Source organism: Glycine max, chromosome 7 (genome assembly GCF_000004515.6).
Source record: "Glycine max cultivar Williams 82 chromosome 7, Glycine_max_v4.0, whole genome shotgun sequence".
Lineage (NCBI taxonomy): Eukaryota > Viridiplantae > Streptophyta > Magnoliopsida > Fabales > Fabaceae > Glycine > Glycine max.
The window spans coordinates 33,045,424-33,058,027 of record NC_038243.2 but is presented as its reverse complement, the minus strand read 5'-3'; the positions used below and the strand labels follow the sequence as shown (position 1 = coordinate 33,058,027).

At 34.8% G+C, this 12,604-nt stretch overlaps 1 protein-coding gene and 1 long non-coding RNA gene across 2 annotated transcripts; one reads left to right on the top strand and one right to left on the bottom strand.

Annotated features, from left to right (window-relative positions):
* Window positions 1-280: 280 nt before the first annotated feature.
* LOC100786035 (uncharacterized) lies at window positions 281-2,778 on the bottom strand. Its single transcript, XR_415241.3, has 4 exons — window positions 2,565-2,778; window positions 2,199-2,355; window positions 1,506-1,664; window positions 281-1,150 (listed from the first exon to the last, which is right to left on the bottom strand). It is a non-coding gene; the product is annotated as an uncharacterized lncRNA (long non-coding RNA).
* An 8,939-nt stretch (window positions 2,779-11,717) lies between these two features.
* On the top strand, window positions 11,718-12,376 carry LOC102664314 (major prion protein). Its single transcript, XM_006583698.4, has 2 exons — window positions 11,718-11,843; window positions 12,168-12,376. The coding sequence occupies exons 1-2, from the start codon at window positions 11,744-11,746 to the stop codon at window positions 12,374-12,376; spliced, it is 309 nt and encodes a 102-aa protein (XP_006583761.1). The 5' UTR covers window positions 11,718-11,743.
* The last annotated feature ends 228 nt before the right edge of the window (window positions 12,377-12,604 follow it).

Here is a 12,604-nt window from a genome sequence, read left to right as displayed (position 1 = left end):
TAGTGTTTAAAAATTTTAGGAATTAAGTTACAGACTGCACATTAAACAATGTATAGTTTTAATTTTTTTTAGATTTTCTGAATTTTCTACAACATTGGCTACTTTTGATAGACCAAAATTACATAGCAGGAAAACTTTAAAACCTTGAAGCTAAATAGGGTCTTAGGACAATAAATCCACAATCTTTTATCTTGAATATAGATGTAAGTAAATAGCAATTGAAACAGAGAGCTTCTCATAGAAATATCATTCTGATAGACCAAAAGCCATCACTATATATTCATTGTATTGATTGATAATAACTGAACATAAAAGTGAAGCTGTGCATAAATATGAAAATTAAATGCTACTTAAGAACACAAAGTTACAACATAATTCAATAAAATGTCAATAAATTATTAGATTAGAAAAACCATCTACATGAACTCTAGACTATGGTCTGAATAAAGATGATTGTACAGTGCAAAATCACATCTGTAAAATGATTTTTTTGGCTATGCAGCACATAATTAAAGTCAAGTTCAAAACATAGAATTCAACGTTCTCTAAAATTTAAGGAGAAACAAAAGTCTATTTTTGGAAGAAAAGCACCTTGGGATCAAATATAGCTGAAGTTCTTCGGGTTCTTGGCTGAGAAGCCTTGAAATAAGTGGGGCAAGTAGTACAATAAGGATCATTACACACTCCAAGTTGCCCATACCTCATTAAGTGCTAATTCTTTCTATTGTAGTCGTTATCCCAACGATTTTCATCTGTGCCATTGAAAGTAGAAAACTTTTCTGTCTTGCTCTCCATTACTTTGGTTCGTGTTGCAACTATATTCTGTCGTGAAAGATTTCCAGTTCCATTGGTAGCATACAGTGGACCACTGATCTGCACAGAGGGGGTTTTTCTCACACTATGAAGTGGACCAGTATGTCCCACAAGACTAGTTTCTTTCTCATATGATTCCAAGGAGGCCATAGGAATAGAAATTGAAGCACTTCGTGTCCTAGATACAAGCCTTCGGAAATTAGAATCCACAACTTCATCAGATAGTTGAGCATGTGTTTCTGACATCATTGGTACCTCATCTTTTTCAAAATGAGCCATGTTTCCCAGATGATTCTCCAATTTTTATGAAACTAGCAAAACATCAATGTATACATTTCTGCACGACATCATCAATTTTAAAGCAAAACAATCCAATTTAGCTCACAACTTGAAAAGAGAAAGCATAAATTTTTGTTAAAAAAAACAGTAAATGAAAAGCCAAAGACTATATTTGTTCCCAAGTGACAAAGTCAAATGAAACTCAATGCATCCTCATGAGGAAGATCATTGTTCTCAAGTGGTTGAGAGTCCAATTTGGTTAAAAGGGCATGATGAGAATCAAAGTGGGTAACATAGCAGGGACCATTTAATTGCATATTGATTTTCATCCCAATTCCCAATCGCCATCGCAACGGAACATGAAAATGCAGATTCCAAATAATAATAAAATAGATGAAAAGTTGTTACCTTACCTCATTTAGTCGATCAAGTAACCGAGTATCATCTCATTCTCAGCTCAGCCTCCGATTTTGAGGTTTGATAATTGAGAGCGGGAACGAACGAAATCCATAATAACTAAACTCCGATTAGTTTGCACTTCCTATCATGTCGGCCTTGGACATAGCCAACACCTATAACAAGAAAGAAGGAACACCATCACTACTCACCTCATTCCACAAAGCCTATACACTCTGTAATTTTTCCAGTTGTGTAATGTCAGAGCCACAGCAGCATCTGCATTCTACACCAATGCTCTAAAATAGGAGATTATTATATGGGGGAACATTAACTTAATTAATTAACATTGTTTTTTTATCATTAACTTAATTAATGCTAATGCATGAACCTGGATTATAAGAAAGTAAAAAGGCAATCATATTCATATATTATGCACAGTTTTGAGCGCACGCACGAACAGATTATAATATATTAGTAAAAATCTTCGTGTGAGATTTTGTTGGTGAATTTCCTGCTGATAAAAGCCATCCACGTGTTAGGTGTGTGATTCTATTCTATTCTATTCTAGTTACAGTAAGAAATAACACACAGAGCATAGATTCAAATAGAAAACAAATAGAGCATAGATTCAAACACATTGATATTAGTTCTGTGAATGGTTTTGAACTGCAAAACGAACAGAGCATAGATTCAAATAGCAAAGACACCTGAGGTTCACCGGGAACCATGGAGATGCAATCGGTGCATCCAAGCATAAGCTCCGACGTAATCAGAGGCCAAACTTTGACAGCAACTCAAACACACTGCGTCAAATTGGAATTTTCCATCTCCAACCAATCCGAATCAGCCTCGAGGCTGGAAACCCTAAAATCCAATCAAAACACTGAAATTAAATCAAACGACGTCATTTAGAGTTGCATTGCACTCAAAACTCATAGAAATTGGTGTAGAATGGAACCAGAGGTTTGATAATCGTGTTTGTCATGGCTATATATGTTAAACTTCTGTGGCGTGCTTTTATATATTAGTAAAACCAAATCCACAAACAATAGATAATAGACAAATAGATATACCTTATGGAGAATCCATCAAACGTAGCCGCCACCATGATCAGTGATTACAAGAAGGGAGAGACTATGAAGAAGAAGAAGAAGAAGACTGAGAAAAGAGGAACATGGATGATTATGATGATTAGATGAGAGAGAAAGAGAGTAATTAACATTTTGCGCTCTTAGACTAGAAGAGAAGAAGAAGGAGGAATGGGAGAGAGTATTGTGTGTAGTTGTCTGCTTGCTTTTCCCTAATTTATGATTGAAAGGGACATATGAGAGAGAGAGAGAGCTCTAAAGTGACGGCAGATACAGAAGAAACGAAGGTGAGAGAATATTTTATTAATTATTAATTAAACTCGTACAATTATTTAATTAACACTCATGCTTTATTATAATGTTAATGTTGGTGCTTGTTACTGTAATTGATTTTTGTTGATTAATTATTTTATTATTCCTAATCAACTCTTGCATTTTAATCGTTTCTTTCCATGCATATTATTTTCATTTTAAAAAAAAGTACTTTTGAGGTTGTTTTCGTTGATTAATGTTAATGTTCTTTGGATTCTCCAATTTATGTCTTAAAGAGTTTTACCTACACCAACAATTGTAGGTATAAGACTTTTGAGGTTATACCTTCCCCAACCAATTATAGGCATAGATTTTGTGAAATTTTATCTACATCACGTAGTTGTAGGTATAAGTTTTTTAAAATTTTTTAAAATTTTTCCTACACTGTGCTTCTGTAGGTAGTAATTCTTTTAAGTTTTACCTACACTAATCAACCATAGGCATAAGTTTTTTGGAGTCACTACTAAAAAAAAGCTTTCTACATCGCCCAATTAACATCGATTATAGCTAAAACTGATGTTAACGAAAGCGGGGTGGCATTTTTGTAATTAAATGGAGTTACTTAACATCGGTTTTAGAAAAACCGATGTTAACTAATTCATGTTAACATCAGTTATTTAAAAAACTAATGTTAACATGATGTTAAGATGAATATGGTAACATCGGTTTGGGCAAAACCGATGTTAAGTTCATAGAGTTAACATCGGTTTTGAGGAAGCCGATGTTAAGGAGTTGATTTTAACATCTGTTTGTTAAAAAACTGATGTGATGTATTTGATGTTAACATCGGTTTTTACAAAACCGATGTTAACTATATTTAGTTAACATCGGTTATCCATTAAAAACCGATGTTGTTATGTTTATAAGTTAAAAAAAAATTGAGATTTCACAAGCCGCACGCGCTCGAAAACCTTGCCTTCCCTCTTCTCTTTGTCATCCTACTTCTTGAAATCGCTCCTCTTTCTCCTCCCGCCTGAAATATGCTAGAAACCGCTCCCTCGACACCCACATTGTCGTCGATCGATGCCACAGAACCCCCTACACTGCCGGAAAACCCACATTGTCCTCACTGGAACCCACAGAACCCCCTACAGTGCCGGAAAATCCATATTGTCGTCGTTGGAACCCCGCAGAACCCACATAGTCCTGGGTCGAAGAAAACCCTACATACACTGTTGCTACTAGGGTGCTGAAACACTCGTCGCTGCTCAAAGGTCAAAGCTTTCTCCGCGAGGTACGTAGCTCAAATTCGTTTATGCTAAGTTTCCTTGTGAGTGGTTTGACCCGAATTGAGAGTGGCATCGGATAATAAACAAAAGGTTTTTGTTTGCGATTCTACAGGCTCCGCTGACGCGCGTGTGTTGTTGGGTTCTTTTGATCAAGGTAACACTAACTTGTATATTTCATTTGACCTATTTTATTTTTTATGGGTAGTAATAAGTAATGTTGCATGATTTTTAGTAACGTGTTATTCTGTTTGCACTATAACAGAGAATGAACCATGATTTCTGTAGATGGATCCACAGGGGTCTTGCAATTGCCTGCAATTGCTTTAACATTTTACTATCCAACAGAGGGGGCTTGAATGTTGTTGTTTGAACATATTTTTTGTTTCTTGAGCAAGTAATGCTTAAGTATAGATAAAGCTCCCTCCAGTTCTTAGAAGACACCCCTACCTTGCAAGTATTTTGTTAAATAATGTTATTGAAGTAAATTTTTTATTAGATTTAATTAAATAAATGTTTAGTATTTTGTTCTTTCCTATTAGTCTGTTGATAGGTAATTGGAATAAAAGAAAAGCTAGGTGTCTGTTGATGGTGTTGTTATCTTTGTAGGTACATTCCTTTTGTGAAGCCTTTGTTCTATTAGTTTATGTTTTTGAACATTTGAATTTAATATAAAACTGGATTTATCCTAGGCATTTATTAGGGCATATTTATTTTGCTGCTTAGGGTCACGTTCACCAAGAGTTAGGCATTTTCAGCCATGATAAACTGTTAATCTTAGCAGTTTTTTATTGTCTACAAATCATGATCTTTTACTTTTATCATTCACAAGATCACAACTCATGTTGGATGTAATAGAAGTTTGATTTATACCGTGATGATTCACTTGTGATTTCTTTATCCTAATTTCTCATTTTCATGTATAGGTTATCTAGGTCAACAGAGAACTAGAGGTGAAGAAGTGGTCAAATTTGGTCGTCCAATACGTAACTGTTTTTTCATTGAATTTTGATGCTTTGTTTACAGCATGGCCATTTAAGCTACATGCAATTATATTGTTAATGACTCTTGACTCCATCATCAACTAGATTGCATGTTTACCCATTGTGCATTTTCTTGGGTACTATATAGGAGAGAGATATTGGTGGTTAGTTTAAATAACTGGATGAAAGGGTTGTAAAAATAATTTTAATAAAAGGAAAAAAGGAAAGAATCTAGAAAATTGTAGTCCTATTGAAATAAAGGAAACTTAGATGAGCATAAAGAGAATGATAAATTACTAGAATGCATGAGGAAGTGTTGGAGATAGATATATTTTTTAATAGATTGCACCATCTTCCTCTCTATATATTGGTATTAAGGGATTTATTAATTGAAACAAATGGTTTTTTTTATTTATACTTTTCAAGCATTTAGAAGAAAAAATGTAAGATTAGGAGATGTCTTTGAGATGATTTTGGTTCAAAAGAGAGAAGAGAGTGAGTTGGTTATTCTTCCATGCTTAATTTGTTGGTTTTCTGATAGTAATCTTTCTGGTTCTCTTATTTGGTTTCCATCTAGCTATGAATCAGTTATCATCTTGGAATATTAAATATTAGAAGTTCTTAAATTTTTAGTGTAAGTTTTTTTTATCGGCAAAGATAAATAATATATATTGAAAGAAGTACCAGAGGTACTTATAATACAAAGAAGATCCATATAAATGGTTCCACAATCAGACATTGATATTCTGAGGGGGAACCAAGCTATGGATACAAAATGCATATGAATTTACATGTATAAATCTCATAACTATGCAATCCCCTGCTGATACATAAAACTTTGTGGTAGATTACTTGACCAGTGATTGAAATGCACTGTGAAATCCTTCTCAAAACCCCTAAGCCAAGACCATAGAAGGAATATGGCTTCTTCAAATAGATTATTAGCATCAAAATTCACATTAGAGAAGACTATACTATTCCTAAGTTTCCAAATGGACCAGGTTAAAGCTAGCCACCAACAATGCCATCTATTCTTTCTTACACCAGCAGGTTGAACACCCAAATGATGAAGGAAGTGCTGCTGTGGGCTTAATGGAAAAACACCCTTAACTTGCAGCCATGACTTGGTTTCCCACCATATGGGTTGAACTTTGTTGCAGTGAAAGAAAAGATGGGATGCATCCTCTTGTTGGGTTTTGCAGAGAGGACAAAGTGAATCTGTGAGTTGAATCTGTCTTCTCTGCAAGTTTTTTCTTGTCGGCAGCCTATCTCTTAATAATCTCCACGCAAACACCGGAAACCTAGCTGGAACCTTTATCCTCCAAAGCTTCTCAAAACATTCCTCCTGACTGTTATCTGTTGCTTCTTGTCCTATCAAATCATAGGCACTGAGGTGATCTCATTGTCAAATAAGGCTCTTCTCCAAGCAAAGTTCCACTCCCACCCCATGTCTTGATACATTCCCATGGATCTAATGAGTTGATGCTGCTGCAATGAGATTGAATAAAGTCTAGGGTACTTCTCTGCTAATGAATCCTCCTCCCCGGTCCATTTATCCTCACAAAATTTGATGTGGTCACCACTCCCCACCTTCCACTTCAATCCTTTTTGAATAAGCTGTCCACTATTTGTGCTAAAAAGAACCTTCTGTAAATCCCTCCACCAAATACATTTATGACCTACCCTATCCACTTCAGCCAAGCCTCGCCAACCTCCATATTTTGAATCCAACACCTTTGCCCACAACTCTCCTTTGTGGTGCATTAAATTCCACTCCCATTTCCCAAGTAATGCCGTATTGAAACTTTTGATGTCCTTCAAACCCAAACCGCCCTTCTCTTTTGGCAAGCACACTGATTTCCAGCTGACCCATGCAATTTTATTTTGATCAGGTCCTCCCCCCCAAAGGAATCTTCACTGTAAACGCACTAGCTCGTCTTCCACTGATTTAGGCACCCTGAAAAAGGATAACAAATAAATAGGAATCGAAGTTAGCATGGATTGAATGAGTGTCACTCTCCAAGGCTTAGGCCATTAAGTACTCGAACTCGAAGGCTTAGGTCATTTGAATTCTCAAATTTTCCCCAAGTGATTTGTTTTGAGTTTTGACTTTGAGTTGTTGCATTGCGTGTTGGAGAGTCCCAGTTCCAGTCTCAGGATTATTTTAGAGATGGCGACAAAATGTTAACTGCCACTTTTAGGCAGTCTCAACTACTCAAAGTATTAATTTTGATCTTCTTCTTCAAACTACAATTTTAAAGCGCAAATAGACTGAGCAACAGTTTCCCGAGAGAGAGAGAGAGAACAAATAATAAGATCACTTGATCGGCTCCGTTAAGAAAACAAGACAAAACAGGTCCACTTCTTCGTCCTCTCTGTTAGTGTCAATGACGCCAACACCTTTTAGGTTCCACTGCAGCGGACACTGGCAGATGGTGGTCATCCAGCCCAAGGAACACCTAGTTGTTTGGTTTTGTTCATTGCATAACAGGCCAGACAACTACCTTAAGGGGATTATTAATAGGTTAGTGTTCTTTTCAATACATTTGCATTGTAATACCTCAACGTACAACACCAGTTTTTAATTGTTACTCATATGGAACAGTGCTATCAAGGGTCTTGATGATGCTCCACAGCCTAAATCAAAGGCTTCTGCTAGGTGGATTGTCGTCAAGGTACGTCATTTACATAAAACTTCCACTTATATATATTTCTTTATGTCTCTGTACACTAGTTGTTTAATTAATATCCAAATTTCATTATGTATTTAGTGTAATAGACAAAAAGGAAGTACTGAGTGCGGCTACTATGTGATGCACTGGATGTCCACCATCATTTTAGGAACTTTTAGGAATAATTGGGAAGCAGTAAGTTTATTTCAAACAAAATCGATTTATTTATAATTTGTATTACATTATTAACTTATTATGATTTATTTCATCATGCAGTATTTTAACGATCCTAGACCATTGGAGCCAGAGAGATTAAAAGCATTGCGGATCCAGTGGGCACAGTTTTATCTCCGAGTTAGAGATCAGGCCTATGATTTAGGGACATTATCTTTAGCTTTAGTTTACTTTGGTTTAACATTTTTTACATTTTCTATGTAACATGAACATTGCATTCATTTGATGATTGTTCTTTATGATAAATCAATTATTTGATGTTTATTATCATTAAAACTGCTTGAAAGCAGAATAAAATGTTTATTTGTTGTGAATTGGGTCTGAAATTGCATTTGACAGGTACAATTTTGGGTTTACTGTAAAAACAGAAAGTATATATAAAAAAATACTTGAAAACAACATCGGTTATTAACAAAAACCAATGTTAATATCATAAACAACATCGGTTATTTACAAAAACCGATGCCGATATTAACCTTAACATCGGTTGTAATAGAAAACCGATGTTAACGTTTGTATATTACATATTAACATCGGTTGTATATTACATTAACATCGGTTTTTCTAAAAAACTGATGTTAATATAACATATTAACATCAATTTTACTGGAAAACCGATGTCAACGTTCATCATGCGTACACTTTTTTTGTTGTTGCTCATTGTGTTTAACATCGGGTATTTAGAGAACCGATGTTGTCATATATATGTTAACATCGGTTCTCCAAAACCGATGTTAACATTGATACATTCAATATCGACACTTTCAACATCGGTTTTAGAACCGATGTAGAATGTTCTAAATAACCGATGTTGAAAGTGTATTTTCTAATAATGAGTTTTACCTACACAACATAATTATAGGTAGAAGTATTTTTTTAGTTTTAATGAATTTGCCTACACCAAATAATGGTTGGTACAAGTGGTTGAGTTTTACCTACATTAGTCAGTTGTAGGTAAAAGTATTTTTGAGATTTACCTACACTAATTTATGTCTGTAGCTAAAAAGTGTCTGTAGGCATAGGTTATTTTTCTTGTAGTGATATTTTCTCCAATATTCCCATGCCTACTCTCAAATTCCTTAGCCTATTGAAATTCACTGTGAACCATAGGCGTAACAATACGTGCCAACTGTTTTGATAACTGATAGTGTATTTGCCATAGTAGATGGTCTACCAATTTGGATAAGCATGACCAATAGTGATTATGTAGTAGAAGAAATTGCTAAAGAAGTAGAGATACTGATAGTAACTGTCTCGGTTGCGATACAAGATTCGCTTTTCTCTAGACCAGATTCCATGCTTTCTAAATTTTTGCCGTCAACTCCACTATGTGTGCACTCTCTGAGGAGGAATACACCAAGATCCATAGCTTCAAAAGCACTAATAAGAAAATGTGGGACACTCTTGTTTTAATGTATGAGGGTTCCGCTTAGTTGAGACATAACAATTTCAGTTTACTTGTCAATTGGACGTTTTCAAGCTATACTAAATGAACTAGATGTCTAGTAGAACTTATGATAACATTAATCACATTGACAAAATCTCTTGAGAAGTTTGCCTAGACATTGAACACCACAGGTTACAAGATTGAGAGCATCAAAGAACCTAGATGATCTGTTGGACCAGGGTTGAGAATCTAGAGGAGGGTGAATAGCTTTGAAAAACTTTTAAAAAATAATTCTTCTGAAAATGTTGTTTTCTTTCACAAGAGAAACATAAGTCTCTGCTTAGAGTTTATAATCCTCTTTTATAAGTAAAGTTTCTAAAGTGAACCTAAAATAAATAAATAAATTATCCTAAACAAAACCTAAAATACAACAAAAGGCGAAAATTCAAGAATGAGGCCCAAACACACAATAAAAGCTTAAAAAAACATTACTACAATGTGCATTTTTTATGTTAGTTAAATTGGAAATGCTACATTGGTTATGTGTCCAGTGTAAATACAGATTATTTAGAATGCGGGGAATTTTTACACTAGTTACTATAACAACCAATGTAGAAAGTCAATTCAAACAAACAAAAATTAGCAGATCCACAAATAATTGCCGCTTCTTCAATGTCACCTTTTTTGCCTCGTCTACTTTATTGTTTTGTCATTGACTCAAAACAAAGCTAGATTAGATCGTGAGGTTTCTCTTCTTCATTTGTCGTCGTTATGAGGTTGTGACTTCGATCTGATTGTCGCAAGGCATTCACGCCCTCACTGGCCATGACACCACTCAAAGAGGATAAAATCAATCAAAGAGATCTACTTACACTTTCTTAGAGTTCCGATATTAATATACAATATATCAACAATCCACACATAAAAGATCTCCACACCACCCTCAATACATTGCGAAGCTCTCAACGATTGTGAGATCCTCCTTCTCGATGAACTTGATAGCCACGTTGTTGGTCTCCGCCATTGATGCTTCCACCATGTTCTTGTTCCACAATGGATTGTTGTTGCCATCTTTTGCTGTTGTTGTGCATCTGGGTGGGGTGCTCTTCACGACGTGCTTCAGCTTATGAGTGGATCATTCGGGTTAGGTGTTGTTTCCATGAGAGAAAGCAGTGAGAGAATAGGAACTTGGGGTGGTTTTGTGAATGTAAACGTAAATTTACATTGGTTAAAAATGAGAACTTGCTTTTAATTTATAAATTGCCATAACTTCTATATCAATATTGGTTGTTAGTCGATGTAGAAACCCCTCATTTTATAGTAGTGAAAATAAAATATCCTAATTAATCATCCATGACATTCCACAAATGTCGTGCACTTTATAAAGAGTTTGGTGATATCTGACTTCTTATTTCTATCCTCTATTTGATCCCAATTAGTTTTTTTTATTTGATTCAAAGGTCCACTTTCGACATTCCTACACAGAAAAGAAATGAGAAATTATTATTAAATTAAGATCTATCATTTCTATATAAATTAAATTATTTTTTATCGCTCGAGAGAAATGGAAAATTGAGTCTATAGAATATTGTTGAAACTAATTAATTTCATTTTAGGTTTAAGGCATGCATAATGCATATTGTCATACAAATATTTGTAGCGAGTTGATATTTTCTTTACTATATTTAATAAGAAAAACAACAAACTAATATAGCTCTTTTTATATAAATTAAACTAGTCTTTATGCGGCGCAAGCACGAAAGGAAAAAATATATATATTTGAGAGAAATGAAGAATTGAGTAGAGAGTAGAGACTGATTGAACTTTGCTTTCATTTAATGAAATATAATTCTTGCGTCATGATAGTTTATGTGCGAAGAGTTGCATGCACGCACGGAGAACTAATTGCATTATTTGTCATGCATGCAGTCTAAAACATCCAATTGCAGTTATATTCACGGTGTCATAGCAATCTTAAAAGTCCACATTGTTGTTCTCAACTCCAATTCTAGCAAGTCAAATAGTAATGAACATGCACGCATATCCTCGTTGAGGCATTTTCTTTTACATTATCCTACAATGTGATGATTGCTTTCAATTTCAACACGAAAATGGAAACGAGAACAAAGGGGAAACTGACAAGATTCTGATGATAATTTTTGAAAATTTGAAGTTATAAGATAAGATAAGACTGAATTAAATTAAAATGTACTTCCCCACCAAGTAAAGCATTGAATGCTTCTGGTTCTCACTCTATTTCAGTTGCCTATAAATAGAAAACACTCAGCCACTTCTTTCACATCGACATATATGACCTAGTGTTCTATAAGTTCTCAGTGAGTTCTGAAAAATGGGTTCCAAGGTTTTGCTTGTTCTAGTTATGTTCATGGCCACTATACTTCTGATTTCCGCTGCACCCAATGAATACCAGAATTTTGACAAAAAAGATGGTAACTTTGTTCATATTTTTTCTACATTAATTATAGGTTTTATTGGTTGTACCTCATGCATATGATAGTTTGATGATATATAGCACTTATATAGTATGCCTATAAAGATACTTTACAAGATTTTGGAAGCATATCCAATCATGTTTAATTTTTTATACGTGGACAATAATTTCAGCAAGCATTGTATAGGCATTTTGATTATGCATTCAGAAGGCTACCTAGTTTGTCAATTTTATCCTTCTGTTTGGGATATATAGCAAAAGTATAATCTAAAATAGTTATTTCATCAAATACCTTATGATTATATGATTGTTTTATTTGTAGGGAAGCCTGCTCCAAATGGGGAATATGATAGCAAATGGGGTTACGGTGGTTGGGGTGGTCCTTGGTATCGCGGCTGGGGTGGCCCTTATTATGGCGGTGGATGGGGCGGTCCGTGGCACGGTGGTGGCTGGGGTTGGCACGGTGGCTGGGGTGGTTGGCGTCCTAATGAACATGTTGAGGCTGGGATTAATGGCAACCTTAACAACTAAGAAGGAAACTTGCTAAAGCCTATATATAGGTTTAAGTTATTGCAATAAATAAAAAATCATGTGAAGTGTAGTTGTAATAAAAGTGAAAGTCTCTCCTCTCTTGTGATATACAGAAATAATAGTTTTTATATATGTATTTATGTATCTGTGTTTTCTCTATCTGTTCCTTTTTGCTAAACATAAATAAATAAAAACTAAATGTCTAATTTGTTTGGTCCAAGAAGCAAT

What these genes read in the sequence shown, in the direction of transcription:
- LOC102664314 (XM_006583698.4), top strand. Translation starts at nt 11,744, where the DNA reads ATGGGTTCCAAGGTTTTGCTTGTTCTAGTTATGTTCATGGCCACTATA. An exon ending in GAATTTTGACAAAAAAGATG is followed by an intron (nt 11,844 to 12,167) that starts GTAACTTTGTTC and finishes TTTTATTTGTAG; the next exon opens with GGAAGCCTGCTCCAAATGGG.